A 23,447-nucleotide genomic window follows, 5' to 3' on the forward strand; every position below is an offset into this window, starting at 1 on the left:
GTGCTTTGGATGGGAGACCACTAGAAGCCCCATCTCCCAAGACATGGGCCACGTTGTCTGGAGCTAATGAGAGTTGGAGTCTAACAACGTCGGGGAGCCACAGCTTTCCCACCCTATGAATAGGCGATGAAGGTAACATACTTTTGCGTTAGGAAATCACTAAAATCAGGACTGGCCCAAGACGTTTTGTTGCCTGAGGCAGGGCAGCAAATGGCACCCTCCCCAACCTAGTCAAGGTGGACAGTTCCTAAAGCTTGCCAGGATTGCCAAAATATTCCACAAGCACTTTTCCTTCTCTCTAGCACTAACAATATAACAACAATATGAACAGTAAACACTTTGCTGCCTTTTTGTAATGCCCCAAATCTGCTGCCTGAGCTGCCTGCCTCATTCTGCATAGTGGTAGGGCCGGCCCTATCAATTGTATGTTGGGGACTACAAGTGTGTTACAGCCTGTGAGTGCCTTCTGGATGGGCCACCAGATTTCAGGAGCTGGGCGTTGAGAGCAGTGTGTGATGAAGTGGATGTCAAGGTCACACAGTTCACCTGAGTAAGATATTTGGAAATCGCAGTGGTAGTGCCAAATCACACATACACACACCGATCTTTTCAGCTGTCTCTTTGGTACCAGCATCCATCAGCCCCCAGCTACTTGCATACCATAAGCAATCCAATTGACTAAAGTTTCTTGGCATGTGTATGTTGGTAGGCCAATGATCAAAGTTAGGTGCATGGGAGAGCCCTTTAAATGCTGTGAATCAAACATCTCTTAAACAGAGGATGTCTTTCTCCTGAGGACCAAAGATGGGAAGAGCCCTGAGATCTATGCACTCTTTAGCACCATCAGGTGAGATTATTCTGTTGTTTGTTTGTTTTTTGCTTCTGAGGGGAACCTTGAGATGTCTAGCACTATATACCTTGACCGAACAACTCTCATCCATACAAATCTTCTCTGAGGGCCTCTCCGGATTGGTGTTATTTCTGTGAGCCTATTCTCCAGTATGTCGTTGATGCAATAATAGTGCATTAGTAGTGGATTTATGACAGACTGTGTACATATCATTCCTCTTTGTTAGTTGTTCTCTGATACTTTGCCAGTGTTCTTTGCATTATTGCCATCTGGAGGGGCACTCTGGTACTATTGGGGGACAAAAAAAGAAAATGCCAGAACTTTTGTGGTATGAAAAGTTGCAGGATTTTACCAGGAAGTTACGGGACATGCACTGATCAGAAATGAAGCAGGTGCACACAGTGTGGAAACCTGGATTGCGTATAACTTCCCCTATATCATCAGTAGCACAAATCGTCTTGTGTTTCTCTAGTGAAGGACTAGTTATAGCTTGCCAGTTTTTCAGTACTTATACTGTTAATTTGAAGAATGGAGGCCATGCGCTCTGATATGGAATTCCTAATATCTGATTATATACAATCCTCTTGGATGATTTTGAAGCATTTACAACTGGAAATGTAAGGCTGTATTTTACCTCACTCCCTAATATACCGAAGCATTGAATACACACAATACTAAATATTAAGACAGTGACTGGAAAAAATGTTCTTTCCCCAAATAGGTTCTAACTATGGGTAAACCTTTCTCATTGCAGCAATGTCTTCCAAGGCTTTGCCATCTGCGTATATCGTATGGCAGACATCTGGGAGGTTTTTAATGGACCATTTGCTCATAAAGATGGCCCAGACCATCAGTGGGCAGCTTATGAGGGCAAGGTGCCTTACCCGAGGCCAGGAGTTGTAAGTAATTCATACCTGAACTATGAAAACAATCTTAAACACTTGTTTAGAAAAAGAACTTGCTAACCATAGTTTTTTTTACTTAATAATTAATGCTGATTTCGGATATTATCTGTCAGTGCCTTTAAGACCCTGGCTGTATATCTGAAGTTTGTGACTAGCAGTATTTTATGGGGCAGGAGATGTTAGGATGAACTGGCAACTCCATGCAAAACAAACAAATGGCCTTTCAGGAAAAGTCCCCTGTTGACATGCATGGAATATGGCATTTGGTTGGGTTTTTTAAAAAAACAAAAACTATCAACTTCTTTTTGTGGAACAGTGTTAAGGCATTAATCCAAGCTGAAAAATTGCAAGTGGGTGACGTTCTGATTGGGAAGCAGACATTTCTGAGGGGTAGCACAAGTGACTGAAGTGTCTGCAACAGAGAGACATCACAGAAGATAAGCACATAGTCCAGGTAGAGCAAGTTCCGAGAGCAGCCAAGGGCCAGTATCCCAGTGGTTAGAGCACATGCTTTGTGTGCAGAAGGTCCCACGTTCAATCCCTGGCATCTCCAGTAGTGCTGGGAAATTCCCCTCTCTGAAACCTGGAGATCTTCTGCCAGTCAGTGTAGCATTTCCTCCGCTTTATCCAGTCGGAACCATTGTGTCTTGTGTTAGATATATTTCTAGTACTTAAGACAGAAGCAAACAGTGGACTCTTCCTAACGAGGTCAACTGAGACCTGTGCTGATTTATAAATGAATTTCCCAGGGGCTTCTGTCTGGTACTACATGCTGAACTAAATGAACTTTTAGGGATGGCATTCACTAAAGCCGTCAAAAACTCTCTAGAGAACCTTTCTCAGCCTGAGGGCCGTGTTTCCTTATTGGCAGCCTTCTGCCAGTGGTGAGTGGGACAAGAGTCAAACGTGGACAGAGCAGTGAGTGACCTTTATTCAGTAAGCTAGTTCCTACAACCCCCCACCCCACTCCAACTCCCATCCAGGCAAGCTAGAGTCGTTTGCTGACACATTCCAGCTGGGCAAAAACACTCAAGGCAAGTGAAAGGTGTGGCTGGAGAGGAAGCGTGGCGTGGGCCAAGGGCCAGATATAGGGGTGTGTCCTGAGGTTCCCCACCCCTGCCCTAGTCAGAATCATAGGAGACTTTTCATTGTGATCCTGCTCTAAGGTGGATAAGCAGCAGGAACAGAGCCCCATTTGGCTGAAATGCTGTTCTTTTCCCTCCGTTCCAGTGCCCCAGCAAAACCACCAATCAGCCAAGCCGGCAGTACTCCTCCACCAAGGACTACCCCGACGAGGTCCTGCACTTTGCCCGTGCCCACCCACTGATGAGCAGATCCGTGTACCCTCTGCATCGCCGGCCTGTGCTGGTGAAGACCAACCTGCAGCACCGCCTGCGGCAGATAGTGGTGGACCGTGTGGAAGCTGAGGATGGGCAGTATGATGTCATGTTCATTGGCACAGGTGCAATTGCGTGGAGCGTTAGGGCTTGGTGATGTTGGGGGTGGGCATCTGTCAATGTGGAAATGAATATTAGAGGCAGTCTCTTGAAATTTTGCATGCTCTGAGGCTGAGCTTGGGTATGGAAAACCAGGTTTGGGGCCAACTAAGTACTTGTGATCCCTGGATCAAATTAAAGCTTTTTGTATATGAACTGAAACCCCGGGGGCCTCAGCAAAGTTTCCTGCTGTCTTACAGAATGACTCTTGAAGCTTGCCAGCTTCTCTCTTTCCTCAGTTCCCACCCACATTTACTCTTTGTAGGTGATTGCTGTTTTGGAACTTGCGTTTAGCATTTATCCATTATTGTTCTGTCCTAGGCCACTGTATCAATAAGCATTATTTCTGTATCCATGTTGTGATACACTCCATTCTTAGGCAAGATAAAGTACCTACTTGACTAGATGCAAGAAGTTGAAAAGTTCCTTGAAATACCAAGGTGTGGAAGAAGAGGGCAAAATACTTTTGAAGGGGCTCTCCTCTTTCATCTTGTCCCAGTGAGCCAATGAAGCTACCCCTCTCTCAGCTGAGAAACAATTTCCCTTAAACAAGCATAGGCTTCCCACAAAATAGCTCATAAACAAAAAGGATTCAAGGACAGGAGAAGTGAAGAAGACATCCATGATCACACATGCAGTCAGTAGTGTAAATTGGAGTCAAATCCCAGCTCTCTCTCGACTTCCAATAGCAGCTTTCTTTGTGTCTTTTATAAGTGCTTTCTGTGGGAATAACATGGTCCCCAAGGACAAGCTGTCTTTCTTTGCAAGCTTCTGTCCATGGTAGAGATCAGTGGTCAAAGAGGAGCAGGCTTTTGCCTCTGACAGAATGCCTGGTGGCCACAGAGGTAGTTGCCTTTGTTTCACGGTTCTCCCTTTGCTGCTTCCTAGATGCTGGCTCTGTACTGAAGGTTATAGCCCTTCAGAGAGGCAACTTTGCAGCAGCCGAAGAAGTCATTTTGGAGGAGCTTCAAGTATTTAAGGTGAGATAAAAAAAAAAAGGCAATGTGTACAACCTGATCCCGGAACAGATATGCCAATCATGACTGTATTACACAGACATGTAATCAGCTAAGTATTCTTCTTTGTTCACGTGTAGATTGGATTTATCCAGGGCTTTTTTTTTAGTGGGAACTCATGGAAACTCAGTTTCAGCACCTCTCGGGTGGGCACCATTGCCATTCTAAGAGAACAAGAGAGGTGTTCATGGTGAGTTCTGGCACCTCTTTTGCTAGAAAAATAGCACTGGATATACCTCTCTTGCACATGCTTGCAGCATGGATGCATATTTGTGTACTAGCAGATATTACCTGTCTAATTTTGTGCTCATGTCACAGAAGAAGCGTATTTGTTATAGCCCAGTTTCCACACACTGTGCTTTTTATCTTATGCCATATGTCATAGGACATGGCATTTCAATATTACTAAAGCTCTAACCCTGAACAATTTCTTTGTCTCTCTGTTTGTGCGTGTTCCTGTGCCTTTGTTTTTGTGTGAGAATAGGGGGGAGCTGAATGACCCTATATCTCTGTAGGAAATGCAGGACAGAAATGTGCAGTTGTGGGAGATTGGGGCAGGGATCAGTTCTGCGGCATGTTTTACCTGAGAGGCCATTTCTTTTTCTCCCTTCAGGTACCAGTCCCTATTACTGAGATGGAAATATCTGTCAAGCGAGTGAGTAATGAATTACTTCTTTAAAGTACTGGTGTGGTGGTGGAGAAGCCACTGTGCAGGAATGCCTTAGAAATGCTGGCCAAGCCACTGGCTACTGCAGGCTCTGGTGGTGGCAGTCCAGCACTGTTATCAAAATAAAACCCTATCTATTAAAGACCAAAGACCCCTGCAGCAGCTTTATAATAAAGGTTTGTTTGTTTTAATCCCCGGAGATCCAATCACAGATTCCCCATCTGATTTCTGTTTTGACCCTCAATTTCACAGCCATACATTATGTGTGTAGGAGGCATTATGTATTGGCAGGTGAGGTGGGTGGGACACTTCTGGAGATGCTCATAGGGTTCTCATTAACAAGGCTGAACAGAAATAAGCATGTTTCACTACAAAGATGGACCTCAGTTTTAGACTCTGCTATACCAGGACAGCAACCCAAGGGTCAATGCAAAATAATTCCGCTCTGTTAAACACTTGAATCATTCATAAACTGCAAGGTCCTTATTTTAGTACAATCCCGACATGCAGAACCTCAGTCATGTACATTTTGCTTGCTCTTTGACCTTCTTCACCACCTGAACTTTTTTTTTTTTTTGGTCCAAACAGATAAAATTCCTCTACTTCTGTAATGTTTGTTTAGATCTGTAAATAGACCCACCCCCTGGACTTTAATCATCATCTATTATTTAGTTCCCAGGAAAGCTAGCAGAACTGGTGAGAGCTTTCCTACGCTTCGCCATTTCCCATAAATCACGCTGAATTAGAATCCAAGCATGCAACACACGTGTCCCTCTTTACTCCTTGTAACCTGAAAGGCTGCCTTTCACTCCCTGTATACCTGACAGCGTACGTCTGTTGTGACCTGCAACATTCCTTGTATTGCTCTCCCACCTGGATATTGTATCTAGAACTGTCAGCCTGTTTTGCAATCCCCTGGTTGCTTTAGATTTAGTTCAGGCAAATCTTAACCTAATTATTCTCTAGTGTCCCAGTAGCGAATTTGAAAAGCGTAGCTTTTATGGAGAATTGTCTTCAGGCAATTGGCTCCAATTGCAGCCCAAGTTTCTGTTTGCCAACCTGCAGTCCAAAATATCTGGAGGTTACCAGGTTGGCACAGGCTATTCTACCGGGTGCAGGAGATGAGCTTCTTCTGGAGAGAAAGGAGTGCATCAAAGCTACACTGCAAGGCTTTGCTCCCTTAGCTCTCATAGGAATGCTGTTGAAAATGTTGGTTGGAAAGTAAAGACTCTGCAGTTTAGTACTGCTCCAACTCACCTAGCCTCCTTTGTTTTGACAGCAAATGTTGTATGTAGGCTCCCGGGTGGGAGTTGCCCAAGTGAAGCTGCATCAGTGTGAGACATATGGGACAGCCTGTGCTGAGTGCTGCCTAGCACGGGACCCTTACTGTGCCTGGGATGGCCTCACCTGCACCAGGTACCAGGCATCAGGCAAGCGTCGTTTTCGTCGGCAGGACATCCGGAATGGGAACCCCATGCACCAGTGCCTGGATCAAAACTTGACAGGTGAGGAAACATGCAAGGTACATACCCAGACCAGTAGCTGTGTGCTATGAAGAGAATGGGGCAGCTGTGTACGCAATACACTTTGTTGCAGTGCAAGCCCTGTAAGCTAGCTCAGTGGCAATATATTTGCTGTTGTATTGCTCTCTTTTTTGCCACAACGTGCTCATTAGATCAGAGGCCATGAGAGTCTCACAAAATTACCGTCTATTTATTTGGGAGGAGGTATACTTACTTACTCATTTCATTTCATTTATTTTGCATTTCTATCCCACCTTTTTCTCCAGGGAGCTCAAGGTGGCATACATGGTTCTCCTTCTCCTCATTTAATCCCCGCAAAAACCATGTGAGGTAGGTTAGGCTGAGAGCAAGTGATTGGCCCAAGGTCACCTAGTGAAATTCATGGCTGAGTGGGATTTAAGCCCTGGGGTCTCCCAGGTCTTAGTCCAGAACTCTAACCACTACAGCACACTGCCTCTCTTCCAGCCAATCTCCCAGTCCCCTACTTCAAGTAGCTTCAGCCCCCCCCCTCCCAATCTCCCATGGCCTAGAATCTAATAATGTAGGCAGGTGTTCTAAGCAAGCTGGTGGGGGCGGAGGCAAGCATTGCTTGAGTGTTACAAGAAAGCAGTACAGCCCAGGAATTCAGTTAAGAGAAGTGTAAAAAGGTGAGGCTGTGGGGGTGAGTAGGATAAACATTAAATATGTTCCAAGACAGAAAATTAAAACTCTAAATCAGATTGTTGAAGCTAACATAGATGATCACATGATGAATGACTATGGGTAAGATGCCATGTTTTATTTTTAAAACTGCAGCCGTAGCAAAAAAAAATAAAAATAAGAAGAAACTATGCCAGGTTGTGTTCTATGATGTTTAATTTGGGTGATTCTTATTTGCAACTAAAAGCCAGAGGGGCCAATGAGGAAGAGTCCCTGTAGGTAGGGAATGCTGAAGACAGTCATCTCTAATAGGTGAGAAGTCTGGTGGAGAGGTTAATATTTTACTGCCAGACAGGAAAAAATGGTGCTGGTGTGGGACATGGCTGGCAGGTCATCCTGATATGATGTCTGCTATTCCAGACACTTACAGGGAAGTTTTAAAACACCAGGCTTGCCAGTCTCAAGGATTCTTAACGAGGGCATTGTCATAAGCCATATCCACAGCCCTTGAAAACACGGGGTGGTGGTGAAAACGGCAACAGTTTGGGCAGCTAGCATTAGCTGAGGCTTCCATTATGTTATCACAGATGTGCCTCAGAGGAGCCTTCATGCACATAGAAAAAAATTAATCCTTTTAGTGTCCCCAGGTGTACAGGTCAAGCTTTTGCTTGCATGTGACAGAGCTCCCTGTGCCAAAGAGCCACACAACAAGTCCCTGGCTCAGCAAGGGACCCAGCCCCCAACCCCTCCCCATGTTCAGCTGCAGTATTCTGCCCTGTTACGCAAGCCGTGGCCCTCTGCAAGGAGATGGGCTCTTTCTGCTCAGCTAGCAGTCTCTGATATGTGCACCCTCCTGTTTCCATAGTGGATGATTTCGACAGCACGGAGGAGAAGGTGGTCTATGGGACGGAACACAACAGCACCTTCTTGGAGTGCATCCCAAAGTCACCCCAGGCTGCGGTGCAATGGTTTGTACACCGGTCTCCAGAAGAGTTAAGAGATGAGGTGAGGCCAGTCCCGTTCTCCACTTTCTCAATACTTTTGCTTCCTTTTCAATAGGATTTTTTTAAAAAACAAAAAAACTCTTGCTAAATGCATTCAAATTCTAACCTTATTCTTCCTGCTTTTGGGTGTGGGGAGGTATTCACCACCACTGTGAATTCAACGGTTAAAACTTTTTTCTGCCATGAAAATGTGCTAATAAATATAAACAATTTAAACAAGTAAATACCTAAGCCCATTCTACCCATTATGCAGAATGAGCTGGGAGACTGAGGTGGAAGAATTTTGCATAGGTACCACTTCAGGCTGCAGGTAGGGCATGTATCTCCCTGCCCCCCACTTAAATGCTTCCCCCACAAACGGTTCCTTCTATGTGCAAACTAGTCCATCAGGTAGAGGAATATACAAAACTTCTGCCTGTGGTTTTTGCAGCCTGTGGGTGGTTTTTGTTTTGTGTCTTAATGGGAGAAAGCATTCAAAGATATGCTCCCTCACTGCAGTCTGTAGTGGTGCAGTTCAGAATTCCACCCTCTCTCCAGCCACTCTGCGTAACGTGTTGAAAGGCTTTGTCTATGCCTAACACACAGGCTGGGAGAAGCGGAAGTGGTTAGTTCCACAGAGTACAGATGACCACGGATATTCATTTGGAGTGCCACCAACAAGGAGCTGGCTTGTGTCACATCCTGTATTAACATCCAGTTAATACAGACACCTCCTGCTCAGATATCAACAGATTCTTTAGGACCTTTTCTTTGTACTTCCATCTGGCCCCTGTCATCTCACGTGCTTTCCCCCATCTAGACCCTCGCCTCACTTCTTTAACCTTTCCTCATTTGGTTTCTTAGCCTTGCCTGCTGCATGGATCTCCGCTAGGAATTCTTGAATTAAGCTGAAAATGGAGAAGCCCACGCTCCTACTGTGTGAGGTCTCGCCTCTCTCTTCCCAGAGTTAGCAGGCTAGTCTAATTCCCAGGAAGCTGGGTTGAGAAAGATGTGATAATATTGTGAGGTTTCTGAAGGGGAACTCTCTGGAGCAAAAGGGGCAGTTGAAGGCTGGGCTGGCCAGTAAACACAGCTGCTAAGTTACAGTCCAAGACTGGCAATTGCTAATAAGGACAGCTCTGGTGTCATAAAGAGAGCAAAGTGGTGTCAAGACTCTCTCCTACCTCCCTCCAAACCCCATAGCTTTGTTAAAGGACCACACAGAGCATTGGAATGCGTCGTTCCTGCTTGGTTCCTTGTTCTGTATGTAAGACAAATAAATACAAATCATTCCAGCGTAAGGGGGGGGGGGGAGGAAAACATTAAATGGATTCTTATGCGCCTCCACCCTGTTTTTTAAGTGTAGACTTTGAATGCAGAAGCATTCGGAGGCAAGGCTTGTGTCATAGGACCTGCCCGGAATAGTTTTACAGGTGAAGAATGTTCAGAGGAGAACAAAGGCTTCATCTAGACTGAGCCTGTTATGTCATTCTTCATGCACTTAAAAAAAAAAAAAAAGCAAATGAAGCTTATCCATCTAGTAGTTTAGGTGGTCCTCCTGGGTGGAGGAATTAGCTTAGGCAACTGCTGCTTCCCTAGAAAGGGTGTTGGTTGCTTATACCATAGGCATGAGACCCCCAGAGACAGTTACAGCTTAATTGCCAAGAAGGGATAGGCAGAGACAGGGAGGCTGTATGGATGGGGAAAGTGATAAGATGAGAAGAGTTGGTTTCTTTACAGAAAATGGTTGGACGTCCAATCTCAGCCCGTGTTGAGGGAATCTGACAAGTGCAATGCTGTGCAAGCTTGAGACAATGGCAGGAGAACAGCTGGGACTTGTATTCCTTAGCAGGAGGCAGGACTCCAGGCTGGGACAATCCTGCCTGCTCCATATGAAAGGAGGCTTGCAGCTTGATAGGCTGTTTCAGGAGATAATAATACAGAAGTAAATGAACTTTAGCTCAAAGAGCAATGGAAGCAAACATCCGAATTGTACTGACTCTCCTCTTTTGGGCTTCACAGCAACTCCCCCAACTGCCACCAACCCTTGTCTCATTCTTCAGCAATGTATCAGTATCTGGGATTGTGTGTATGCATTATTTTTTAAAATCTGCATCAAGAAACCCTGAATTCATTGTCCTGAATAAATCATGTGAATGAGACAACTACCCTGCACCATTTATTCCATCTCTTCTAGTTAAGAGGAAGAGGCATGATGTATTTCTGACCACTGGAAATTCCTCACACACTTGCCTCCTCTGAATCTTCACCAAGGATTGTGAGACATAATTTCAAACATGTCTCCACAGCATCTCTGTAAATCATGGAATTTTTGGGGAGCTGTAATTTTGCACCCATTACTGCAGGGATCTACTTGATGATAGCAGTGCCACTGCAAACTTCAGAAAAATACTGGCAACCCTTTCTCTTGATTCCCTGAAATGCCTTGAATATAGAAGTGCAGATCTGTAATTTTAGACTCCTTTCCATAGTGTTGTGCATTACTTCAAAATGTGCCCTCCTGCTCATTCTACTGCGGAGACCCTGAAGTCCTGCCATGATGGCACCCCTGCTTTAGTAAGCTACAGGGCACCACCACCCAGAATCTAACCTCCTGCTCCATTTCTTTTCCCTTAACCCTTTTTCTCCAGGTGAAAACAGATGATAGAATCATGAGGACAGAGCAAGGACTGCTCTTCCGGAAGCTTTTCCGCCAGGATGCGGGAACATATTACTGCAAGGCTCAGGAGCATGGCTTCACTCAGACCGTCACCAAAATCATGTTGGAGGTGATTGAGAGCGAGCAGCTGGAGCAGGTCTTTCAGCGGGAGCAGGAGGAGGAGCTGCCTCGCCCGCTGTGCCGGGTGCCTGATCCCCGCATGCTGCATGGGCAAAGGATGTGGTTCAAAGACATCATGCACCTCATCGGCTATTCCAACTTGCACCGGGTAGAGGAGTACTGTGAGCGTGTGTGGTGCGGAGACCGCCAGCTGCGGCACAAAGGCAGGCCCCCCAAGAGCAAGAACATGCTGGATGGTGGCAAAAAGGGGAGGGGCAAGCAGCACGGAGAGAGGAACAGGGTCCCTAGGCAAGCGGCTGCCACATAAGTGGAAAGGGAGCCGACACATGGCAGGAGGAGAACATGAGAGGAGGAAAGTCGGCATGGGCCAACCTTCCTCCTCGAGAATGAAAATCAGCCCCTCTAGGAACTGTCCTTATGATAGGAACTTGTCCTTTTGGAAGGGGCCGCCTTGCTGATCAGCTGAGCCTGGAGACATTCCTTGCTGGAAGCACATCACTTCCCTCTATCACTTGCATTGGAGACAAGGACTCAAACACCAGACCCATTTCCTTCCTATTCTGTCTTGTATTTCACTTGCACCTTGGGGGGTTGGTTGGTTGGTATCAGGTCTGGGAAGGTGTGGGTCGGCCTGAAGACACTACTCTCTCCATGCAGTTGTTGTGTATATTCAGTTGCTGCCTCCAATGTTCAATATGACTGAGCCACAAAATGCAGAGACATAAGGGTTGAGGATCTAACCACGTGGCAAAGGAAAACCATCAGCAGAAGTACCAGAAGACAAGCCAACAGCACTCTGCTTAGACGTCTGGGTGGGAATAGTGGTGAGTTCCTGCTGGGAATGGGCAGGATGGAGGCAGGCAGGTCTCTCCTGCAGCTGACAAGTGACAGGCACATTCAGCTGCACGCAACATGTGACAAAAATCGCCTTTCTGAAGAGAGCGAATGTGGATTCCAGTGGGATCCCACCGACCCCCAGCAAAAATGGATAAGGAACTAATGTGATTAATGAGCTATGGATTGTAATTGTTCTTTGGTGGTAGTGAGGCAAATTCTGTTTGTCAATCTTAGGGACTTCATCTGTCCAGAGGCAGGAAGCAGTCTAAAACTTTTGGGGAATTTTAACTGATGCGGCTTAATGTGGTCATTTGTGAATGCAAAGCCTACATTGACCAGAATGCTAATTCACCTTGCCAGTTGCTCTCTTCTGCTTGACCAACAGTCTTGATGTTAACACTAATAGTGCAAAAAGAGGCTCGACGGGAATTTTTAGGCCAAAGAAAACGTTATGTTGCAGCTGTACTACATTAGCCTGCTACTACTCAGTTACAGGGCTGGGGCTTTCAGGGCGGGAAGTGAGTGGCAGGAGAGGAGTTAAGCACATCCTTCCACCTGCCTCCTTCCTGCCACTATGTGTGTTGGAGCTGAGAAGAAGCCACCAGGCTAATATTTATACGTGGCTGCAGCCATGTAACACATAGCTTGGCCCTCAGTTGTACATATGTGAATTTTGCAGGCTGCCTCATACCACCCAGAGCAGACTTGCATCTTTCCCACCTGTGTCTTTTGAGCATTCTTAGCTGCATTTGCTGGGCCACGCAACATCTCTTCAAGCCCGTGTCAGAACTTTGGCTTTAAGTGCTCTCCGTCTTTCATTCCTGTATCTCTGAGGCTGTGTTGATCCCCTAGATGAAACTGATTAAACGCCAACAGCTGAATGAAAACCACCAGTTTGTTCAACAAATAAATTAAACCCTTATGCAGCAAGCTCAGGCTTGGGGGCAAGTCTTTTCTCTTTTGTTTTCAGTGATTCAGTGTTCAGCTGCACAATGAATGGGTCTCATAGCAAGCTGTGCCCAGGACTGAAGTTTATTGCTAAAACTTCTTCCTACAATGTCACTCATTGTACAGTCAAAAGTTGATTGTTTTCTCCAAACACATCGAACAATGCATGTGTCGAGGGGCCAGAAAATAAAGCTCAACTATCTATGGTTTTGTGAAGAGATTAGAAAGTTTAGCAGTGCACAGACGCCTCCTGAAATAAGATGTCCTCTCGGTGACGTTTCTGGAGAAAGCACTATTGACACAGTCAGTTTGGTAATAAATGGGCAGATAAAGACCATTGGGTGGTATTCAGTAAAACGTGGTTGAATACCACCCAATGTCATCTGCCCCCGCTCCCCTTCTGGCTGTCTCCAGACAGTGTGCAGTTTAACACTGGACTGGATGAACTTTCCTAGGAAGCAGTACCCACCTCTTCCCCTGAAGAGGTGTAAGTCAGGGTTTGTGCAGTGGTCTCTGGGCAAACATTCAGAGTTACTGTGTTATCTCTGCCCACCTGGACTCGTAATAGATCAGCTCAGGGACTGGCACACTCTCCTTGTGACTTGCTGGTGTCATGATGTTTCAGCATACAAAACTGGGATAAACACACGCTTCTCAAAAACAATAAAAATGGCAAAACACCAATTGGTATATACTATGCACATTAACATCCTGGTGTAGACAAAGTCTCAGTTTGAAATCCACTTCCATCAGTTTCCGGTACAGCAAATGAATATTTGGTATAGTGCATGCTGATTTTAAAAGATGTCATTTACATGAAAGGGATCTACCAGAAAATGGCAGGTAGAACAATTGCATCAACCTTTCATGCCAAAAGATGCCCATCAAGGCAGGGAGAAACAAGAAGTTCTGTCTACCAAGCCCAGGTTCTACCTCTCCTTTGTGACTGAAGTTTAAAAGTGCTCAGAGCTGCAGTACCCTAATGCACACTGAAGGAAGTTAAATTCAGATAGGCCAAGTTAGGGATCAAGAGATGGGTTGATAATACAACAAGTAGCAAATAAGACATGGAGAGCATTATTAGGAAGGATTAGGGAGCAGTTGCTGATGAATAAAAAAGAGAAAACATCTGTGATAAAGGCAAAATAACGGTAAGTATACTTGAACGTAATACAAATATTTCCTAATGCAGCTTGTACTGTTACGGTGCAGCAGTTGAATTCTCTCTCTTAATAATGTTTGGTTCTGAAGTCAGTGGAATTGGCACTGATGTGTCTTACGTGTCCCAGGATTTATGGTGGGATGAAGGATGGGATAACAGAATGGCACTGAGTTCCTCCTCGAATGTCCTCTAATTGCCCATTGCAAATTGAGTGTGTGCTTTGTTCTTTGTTCAAAACACTTTTCATGCATCACCAGAGTCCCATTCAAAAGATGTCTCTCAACTTTCTGTGCAGCAAAGACTTCTTGGTGAAAGGGTGGCTTTGGTATTGCTAGCTTGGACACGGGAAGAGAAAAATGTTCCTTCCAGGAATGTCATTGTGTCTGTGCATGTCATGAGGCAAAGCTCATACTTCCTTGAGCCCCATTTTTTGTGTCAGGACAAGAGGAAAGGCCTGTTTTCTAAGCCTGGTTTAGGAATAAATACTAGGGTCAAATAGTCCTTTCACTCCATATGACCCATTCAGAGCAGTGTGGAAATGGCATGCAGTGCAGTGTATCTGCTGGGATCCCAATTAAATGGAGGGAAGTAACTGTGGTTCATCTTTGGAAATACAGCATTTGGTCTCAGGAGGAGGTGCGGTTCACTGAGGACAAGTACGGACCCTGTGAATGCCACGGGAGGGGGGGTGTCAACAAACTAGTTCTAAGTGCATACAAAGGGTGGGCTATTGGTTGGAGTAAACAAAACAACACTGGCAGCTGTCTCTCCATGGTCGAAGGTCTACTCTGGGTAAAAGTTGAATACAACCCAGTGGTGTGAAAAGTGATTGGGGATAATAACTTTAACAAATGCATCTTGCTTTCTGCAAGCACTTTAAATACACCTTTCCTGTGTCTGAGGATTAATAATATGTATGAAGGTGGAACTTTTGCAGGCCAACTTTCGGGTTTATATTTGATTTGCTGCTGCTGTGACTCTTGTGAGGTAGCTGTCAAGGGAGGGAGATAATAATGCACTACTTTTCAGACATTATTAGTAATTAGAGTGTATTGGACTATATGTGCTTCATATTTTGGCTTCCAAACTGTTCTGGACAATTTAACAATTTCCATTGCCCCTTCATATGAGATCTGTCCATTTATTCACCCGTCCATTCATGATTGCTGTAGTTACTAACAATTACACACTCAAGTGGATGGTTTAATAATATTTTGCCTCACGTTTAATATGAATGGGACCCTATGTCTTGCACAACTATGGATTTGTTGTGAGACGTTAAGAAAAAAACAATTCCCCCCACCCTTTTGCCTCAGAGCAATTTAAGGCAAATTATCTTTTGATTGGAGCATACTGAGGGGATATGGAAAGCTAAACTATTAAGCATGTAAAGATTCCCAAGACACTAAAGTGACTTATAGGCAATACTATTATTATGGGGGGGGGGGGAGATGGGAGTTTTTAAGCCTTGTGTGTGGAGCATATACTTGACATCTGATACATCCTCTGTCAAGAAAACTCTCTCAGAAAGCAGACAGCCTTTATGATCTTTGCCTTCTCCAGCTACAGTCCCATGAGCTAATGTGCCAGCAGGTCTTTGAAGCCGGGTGTGTGAAGGGAGAAGACAGGCAGACAATGAACTTCTTTCCTGCATCTGCTGGAATATAATTACATGGAGTTTATTTTTGCAAAAGGCCTACAAAGTGGAAAGTGAGCATGACATGAGGTAAAATAACAAATAGTGGGAGATCGCAGAGAGTGGATTTCACAGCCTGTGTATGAACATGATTTAGACCTTTCCTGTGCACTAGACTCGGGTCTCCCCATTTGCCGTGACTTCTCAAACTTGTGACTTCTCATTCACCTCAGTGAACAAAGCAGGATAAAATCCCATCATTCAGATGCTTCACACAAGAGTACTGAATCCTACCACACCTTTTTGCCAGACTAAATTATTGCTCAGTGCTTCTAAGTGTTAAAGGGCACCAAGTTTTTCCAGAAACCTAATCCTAAGCTATTTGGTGACAAATTCTATTGATTTCACTGGAATGTCTAAGTGGGTACATTTAGGATCTGCTGCCTGAAGCTTGCTTTCCCCCAAAGTAAGCCCCATTAAACTTAGTGAGACTTCCGGGGAAACAGGCTTAGGGCCAGGTTGCCAGAAATAACTTCTTTTTAGTCCACAATGTGTTACTAGATGCACCATCTTTTCAGATAATAGATTTCCAGGGTGGGTTCCATCAAATTTTAAAACCCACTGAGATAAATTACAGTTAATATACCAAATAAAACAACCACTAAAGGATTAAAAGCATCAGTAACAAGGATTTAAAACCAGCCACTAAGATCAGCTTGGGTATCAGAAACTGGCTGAAAGGTCGAAGTGAGTAACAAGAAGATCCTTGTGCCATAAAGGCATTTGATTTGGTGCCAGGCAAGCATCCTGGAGGAGGGCATGGCCATTCTCAGGGTAGTCACAGATTCCCCACCTCTGATGTAGATAACACATGGGCTAGATAGACCAAAGATCTGAGTCAATATAAGGCAAGTTCCTTGAGGGCTACACTGAATGATAGGATTACTCTCTGTTCGCACTAAACACTCCAATATCAGCTTCTTTTTCTTTGTAAGTTGGAAGGCAATTGCCAGAAGCCAGGTTGTGGTTAGAATGAAGCTGTGTTCAATATTCAATTAGCACTACGCAAAACCACAAAGATGGGAAAATGTCATTAGGAGATTCCTTAACAGGGACCTGGTGGAGACAGGAAGAGATGTTGGAACCCTTTCAGACATGGATTCCAAGAGGGTGGAACGATTTTCATCATTCATCTCCATTTCCTTTTCCTCACTCAATATTTCAACTCATTTTGTGGGTCTCATTGTCTCTACTTTCAAGGGCTCTTCCAGGTGGAAGATTTTTCAAATGCTAGCTCCTGGAAGTCATACATGATTAAGTGCACTGAACAAGATTAGTCCAAAAAGGAGTTGGCATCTAGCAAGATAAGTGTGGTAGAGCAGGGATGGTTAGAGGATAAGACTAGCCCACCACTGAACCCTGATCTCTCGTAGGCCACCCATCCGGCTGTTGGATTTTATTTTACAAAGAAAACTGGACTAGATGGATCTTTGTTTTAACCGGATAAATATTCAGCATATTCAGTAACATGTGCCTCAGATTACTTATACCTTAAGAGGACATTAGCATCCTTGCTTTGTACATTTAAGCACATCACTGCATCCTGAGGGGTGGTGAGGATGATGATACTGAAGTCATTCATGAGCCAACTCTTGTGATGAAGATGCAATAGTAGGGCATGTGCAGTATCTTCTCCGTAGGATTCAAAGCCTCCCTGAAAAACTGTGTTTGGTTTCAGTAGTCTACAGCCAATTATATTTGGGAAAGCTTTGGTCATATGTAGGGCCACAGCATGTATTGGAAATCCTCCTCTCCCTTTTGGTAAACAATACTCCCTGCCCCAGTACAGGTGGCAGAGAACAGAGTGGGCCGCATAGGATCAGTGTTTGATTTACAGGGATATCAAAAGACGCCCAGGCCCCTTCACGTTTTGCGACAAGACTCTCTCGGCCACTGTTCTTTGAAGGCGTTGGATGAAACCATGCTTTGACTAAAATTGGGAGCAGCGGGAGAGGGTCAGGAGGTGGGCCTTGCAGATTTTATTCCAAGGCCACTCACCTCTCAGACCCCCAACTGACCTCTCTGTGAAGCTCAAAGAAGAGAGAAGAAGGGGGCCACACCACAGTTCAGTAGGGTGTTGCAAGTTGCTAATCCTCACGCAACCACAAAGCTTGTAGGGTGACCTTAGATCAGTCACACACTCTCAGAACAATGTACCTCACAGAATGGCTGTGAGGATAAATTGTGGAAGGACGATGAGCTCCTTGGGGTAGAAATGCCTGTATGCACACACATGACCTCTCAGCCTCATGTGTGGCAGATTGGAGCAGAGATGTATAAGGGATTTCTGCGGCACAGCCTGGAGAAGGAACCAAATCCTCCTGCAGCCGGCAGCAGTTTTGGCTGGAAAAGGCAACTGTGTTTTTATGGGGACAGCATGATCTCACTTGCTCAGTAAACTCCCTCAGGCTGATAAGGATCTCACTCCTTCCTGCAGCGGATCAGGCCTCACACAATAGTGTGAACCACCAGTCCTGCTGGGAAGAGCATTGTTGCCGAATGTGAAACACACACATACAAAAGCCACTGCCTGCCTTGGACTAAATAAGACCAGGGGGTGTTTATAGACCTTGGCACTTCCGAGTGGGCGTTCTTTAACATACCAAGACAAAGGATGGCACAATAAGAAATTGTTCCATGTTTACTGGTGTCTGTTCCCTTCAGGATGTGAGGATCTCATTAACAGCATCAAACAATCCCACACATTTGGCTGCTGTGCTGGAAGAGAGGGATGCTGCCTCAGTTATCAGTCATCCTTTCATGTGTGCAGGCAAGAGGGAGGAAATGACAGCTGTTCAGAGATACACAACTTGGAATGGAGGCTCCGATTCAATTATCTCCATGATGGAGATAAACAGGAGGGCTTTTTGTTTTTTTGTTTTACTACGCAGACCCACATTTTCAAAATGTATGTGGCTGTTGCTGTTGTTAGTCATACTCGGAGTAGAGAATTCATTTCAGTGGGTCTATTCTGAGTATAATTTAGTAGAATATAACCCACACAATGAAGAAGTGAGGTTCCATGATAAAGCAGGTTATCTAGGGAATTAGAAAAGACAAAAAATAATAATGAATGAGCAAATGGCATTCAGTAAATTTAGTTATATAGTCTTCATGCAGGAAGGTTGGTTTAAAAACAGGTGAATCTCCTTTACAATTCTAGGATGGTAGGCGCATCAAATGAGCTGGGTGTTTCGTTTTGTTTTTGCTACCTACTCCCCATCCCCTTTTTTAAAGGAGGTAAATCAATGCTAATACAGGAAATATTGTGTATTTTTTAAAAGAAAGTAAATTAACTTGGTTAGTAGAGCATGAGAATTTCTGGGTCGTGGGTTCGAGCCCCATGTTGGGCAAAAGATTCCTGTGTTGCAGGGGGTTAGACTAAATGACCCTCGTGGTCCCTTCCAGCTCTGTGATTCTGACACACATATGAAAAGAGCTCTTTCTAGGGACTAGGAAAAGTGGAAAACTGACTTTGGAATCCATCAACACTTTTGAAATTTCAACTGCAAATGAAGATCATCAAACTCTGCTGGCTGCAGAATCTGTGGATCCTTGGATAGGCTTCCTCCTCCAGTCTGCTCCTCTGGGAGATTTCTTAGCCCTTCAACTATGTGTCAGATTTTTGGATGTTAATGTAGGCTGCATTCAACAGCATAAAGTTTTTCTTTAATGAGGCCCGGGTCAGGACGGAACCATATTTCAGTGCCCAAATGGAATGAGAAACGGCTGCATCAGACACATCGCTCCAGCCTACTGAAATCAACAGACTGCACAGACCAGAGGGATGATTCATTTCTGGTCTTAGAGCTCAGAGGCACCATTTTGCTTGGTACAAATACACCTGTTACACAGTTTTCACTTACTTGTTAACATTTGTACTCTGTCATTTCCTCCAAAGAGCTCAGCGCTGTATTTCAACTTCAGAACACAACTCTGTGAGATGGAAAGACTTGCGCAAGGCTACGTGGTGAACTTCGTGGCAGTTTGAACCCGGGTTTGCCACATACTAACCCAGCACTCTAGCCACTGTGCCAGACTGGTGCCAACGGTGGGGAAGGAGCTCCACGATCTGATGAGCAGATAGGTACAAAAACAGATAAAGATAATTTTGTGACTCTATGCAGAGGTAAGGTAAGGGCCAGAGCTCAGTGGTAGAACCCATGATTTTTGTGCTCTAAAATTTAACAGCTGGCATTTGAAAGACCAGGGAGCAGATTGCTGTGAAAGGCCTCCACGCAAGACTTCAGAAAGCCATTTCCAGTGAGAGTAGACAGTAATGGGCTGAATGAGCTGTGGAACGTAAGAGCCCTGCTGGATTGGCCCAAGGCCCTTCTAGTTCAACTGCCTGCTTTCCTAGTGGTCAACCAGATGCCTATGGAAGCCTTCCAGGAAGAAGAAGAAGAAGAGTTTGGATTTGATATCCCGCTTTATCACTACCCGAAGGAGTCTCAAAGCGACTAACATTCTCCTTTCCCTTCCTCCCTACAACAAACACTCTGTGAGGTAAGTGAGGCTGAGAGACTTCACAGAAGTGTGACTGGCCCAAGGTCACCCAGCAGCTGCCTGTGGAGGAGTGGGGAAGCGAACCCGGTTCACCAGATTACGAGTCTACTGCTCTTAACCACTACACCACACTGCAACAGTGCTCTTTTCAGCAGTCTCCTCTTCTCCTAATATCACAGTCTTCCCCCAGGCTGCCCTCCTGAGTCCATGTTCCCATAATAGGAAAAGCACAAAAGAAGTGGGGCATTTGAAGCTGGCAGTTGCTGCCAAGATGGAACATGTAAACAGTGCCCAGTGCATTCAGCAGAAAATGGAGCAAACAGTTTACAAGAGAAAGATAAATGCCCTAGGAAGTACGTGGCCACTTAATGACAACTGCAATTACCTAGAATAAACTGTGGCATTCTTAATTTTAAGGGTCCTGATCCATCTTCCCTTTGAAGTCAATACCAGCCTCCCTACTCAATCTGCAATGAGAGGCTAAAGTGTGCCTTTTGTCAACACAATAAAATCCTTTGCCAGGAATTATTTCCATGGGGTAAAGAGCTAATGCAGCCAAGCAACTTGGTGGAATCTCTCAGCTGATTAGAGTGGGCAAATACAGTGAAAATGCCACCAAGACGCTTGCTTGCATTCTGTTTAATTAAATGGAGTTAAGCTAATGTTTACCGTGGGAAAAGGCACAAGGGAAAACACGATGTGTTTCTTTCTTTCTTCTTCTTTTTAAAAAAACATTTTAGTTGCTTCTTTACAAAATGTCCGAAATGATGCATAAAAATTAGAACAGTCCTCTTTGAAAAAGATAGCATAAACAACATGGTAAACCAGCAGAAGCAAAATCCAATTAAAAATAAGCTCAGGCTGCCAATGTTTTGTTTTTTTTAAAGCAGACTTCCCAAAGGGAGATTCCTGAGTCTGATGGGGCTGGTTGTACTTCTTGGGGAAGAAAATTCCTCAGGGTGGGTGACAAGCCCCCATGAAAGCCCTCCCCATGGTGCCCTCATAGTTCTAATCTTGGTGAATAAGGGAATGCAGAGTGCAGCCTCTCTCATGAACCTAAAGTGCATCTGATGGCACAGATGTAGAATGACTGCCCCCAAACCAGCCATCTCAGGCCCTATGAGCAGCAGGGAAGGCCTTGTTGGTGGTGCTGCCTCTGGCAGTTGTCTGACTGGCATTGATCTGTGAAAGCAAAGCCAGCAGGGGTGCAGCCACTATTAAACATAATATAAAACTAAAAGAATATAATCCAGAATAAAAGTGTTAATAAGTAAAACCACACAAAGCAACAGCAAGCAGGGAGTCTCATCTTCCATCCCGCCAAAGTGGAGGAAAGTGTCATGGGCCAGGAGTTAGCTTGGCCTGCTGAACAGCAGATTGACTCCACCTGCAGCTGATCAGCCTTCAAGGACTCAGAGGTGAAGGTGCTGATGAGAACTACAGTATCCGGCTTCAGCCTTCTTAAGCAGATCTTCCAGCAGCAGTCAGATGCTGGTAACAATGCTTGTAGTTCCTGGCCTGACCTTGTTTCCTGCTTGTCTTGACCCCTGACCCCAAGATCATCAGATTCTCTGACCCCTGGACCATCTGACCACATGGATTGCTGTTTGCCTACCCTAGGACTGGACCTGACTCTGGATGCCAACTCTGCCTCCAGGCAAGTACACCTCAGAGACTCTTCTGGTTGGCTGGCCTCCCACTCCACTGAGCTCTGCACAATGTTGCTCAGCAATGAGTCTACAACAAAAGGGTTAATTCCACATGTGTCAGCATAAATGATTCCCCCCTCCCTGTGCAGCTGCAGGCATCTTTTAACACTCTTATCTGAGTTGCTGGTCAAACTAGCATGTAGCACTAAAGGGCTCAGCTTATTGTATTAATTGCTGGGGAGTGTTGGACCCTTGTGAAGACTGTTGGAGAAATCTCTGGAAACATGGAAAACTTTGAGAAAAGCTCATCTGAGGGAAGTTGAACATCTTACAAGATTTCTGGACTTGAAGAACTCTGACAGTTGCAGGACTTAGTACTTGCCTAGTGGACTTTGGCATAGCAAGGACTTTGAAAGCAAAGAACCCTCTCTGGGCTCAGAGAGTAAAGACTTCTTGTAGCAACTGTTAGTAGTGTTAGGTGTGTGTGTGTGTATTGTGTATGTTTGTTTTGCCAAGTAAAAGCTAACTCTGCGGTGAGCTTAAACTCTTGACTGAACTTCTGTGGCACATACACAACACCCAACACTGGGCAAAGAGGTATGTCCTCACATGCCATGAAAACTATGCTATGATGAGACACACTTAACCAGGGAAAGTCATTCTGTAGGCATAGAGCCAATCTAGACCCCTGCAATACAAATCTCATTGGATCATGGAACCACCAAAATAGCCTCTTCTGCAGATCTGGGGCAGATTGGTCTGGGAAGAGGCATTCTGTTCAATAGCTGTCATAACCTGCCTATACAAGTACAAATCTATATACAATGGTACCTCGGGTTAAGAACTTAATTCGTTCTGGAGGTCCATTCTTAACCTGAAACTGTTCTTAACCTGAGGTACCACTTTAGCTAATGGGACCGCCCACTGCTGTTGCTGCGCGATTTCTGTTCTCATCCTGAGGCAAAGTTCTTAACCCGAGGTACTTTTTCTGGGTTAGTGGAGTCTGTAACCTAAAGCGTCTGTAACCCGAGGTACCACTGTACTACAGCTCAGGAATTCTGACACAAATGTCCACAACTGGTCACCATCAGAGCTGCACAAAAACCTAGCCTGAGGCAATCAGATAATACTAATATATTCTAAATGAGGAATTTTGAGGCTAAGACAACTGATTAGCACAAAGTCAACTACGGTAGAGGTTTTTTTAAAAACCAACAACAACAACTTGCCATTTTACTTGCTAATCTATCATCAGCAAGAAATCCTTTTTTTTTTTAAATGATATTTATTAAAGTTACAAAAAATAGAAGAAATACAAAATACAGAAAAAAGAGTAAATTTTTTAAAAAATATAACAAAAAAGTAAAGGATAAAAAAGAAACATACAAAATAAAACAGTTAAAAAGACATTAATTTTCCAAACCTATCTTCTCTAGACTTATTTCCCTGGACCTCCTCATACCTCCCTTTTTTGTATTCCAGTTCAGTTTGTTAGTTCAGCAAATCCTTACCATTAAACTTTTGCCCAATTGTAAGCCTTTTTTCATATCTCTTAAATCATTACAGCTAAAAAGCTCTTAGTTTCTATCCAACATCCTTCTAAGATTCCTTAATTTTACAATATTTCGGTAAATAGTCTTTAAATTTCTTCCAGTCTTCTTTCACCAACTCTTCTCCCTGGTCTCGGATTCTGCCAGTCATTTCCGCCAGTTCCATGTAGTCAATCACCTTCATCTGCCATTCTTCCAGAGTGGGTAGATCTTGTGTCTT

At 44.6% G+C, this 23,447-nt stretch overlaps 1 protein-coding gene and 1 long non-coding RNA gene across 3 annotated transcripts in view; one reads left to right on the plus strand and one right to left on the minus strand.

Annotated features, from left to right (window-relative positions):
* SEMA3G (semaphorin 3G) overlaps window positions 1-12,646 on the plus strand; it is a 77,938-nt gene extending 65,292 nt beyond the window's left edge. For both annotated transcript variants that reach the window (XM_080995375.1, XM_080995376.1), the window contains 8 exons: window positions 778-847; window positions 1,605-1,749; window positions 2,986-3,217; window positions 4,140-4,231; window positions 4,881-4,922; window positions 6,214-6,439; window positions 7,962-8,101; window positions 10,731-12,646. In XM_080995375.1, coding sequence (XP_080851501.1) covers window positions 778-847; window positions 1,605-1,749; window positions 2,986-3,217; window positions 4,140-4,231; window positions 4,881-4,922; window positions 6,214-6,439; window positions 7,962-8,101; window positions 10,731-11,186 — 1,403 coding nt within the window. In that variant the 3' untranslated portion in view covers window positions 11,187-12,646. The remainder of the gene's footprint in view (window positions 1-777; window positions 848-1,604; window positions 1,750-2,985; window positions 3,218-4,139; window positions 4,232-4,880; window positions 4,923-6,213; window positions 6,440-7,961; window positions 8,102-10,730) is intronic.
* Window positions 12,647-16,179: 3,533 nt separating this feature from the next.
* On the minus strand, window positions 16,180-21,387 carry LOC308471423. Its single transcript, XR_013982954.1, has 3 exons — window positions 20,151-21,387; window positions 19,389-19,907; window positions 16,180-18,561 (listed from the first exon to the last, which is right to left on the minus strand). It is a non-coding gene; the product is annotated as an uncharacterized lncRNA (long non-coding RNA).
* Between the last annotated feature and the right edge of the window lie 2,060 nt (window positions 21,388-23,447).

The sequence above is a fragment of the Podarcis pityusensis genome, assembly GCF_964106645.2.
Source record: "Podarcis pityusensis genome assembly, chromosome: 2".
NCBI classification, from domain to species: domain Eukaryota; kingdom Metazoa; phylum Chordata; class Lepidosauria; order Squamata; family Lacertidae; genus Podarcis; species Podarcis pityusensis.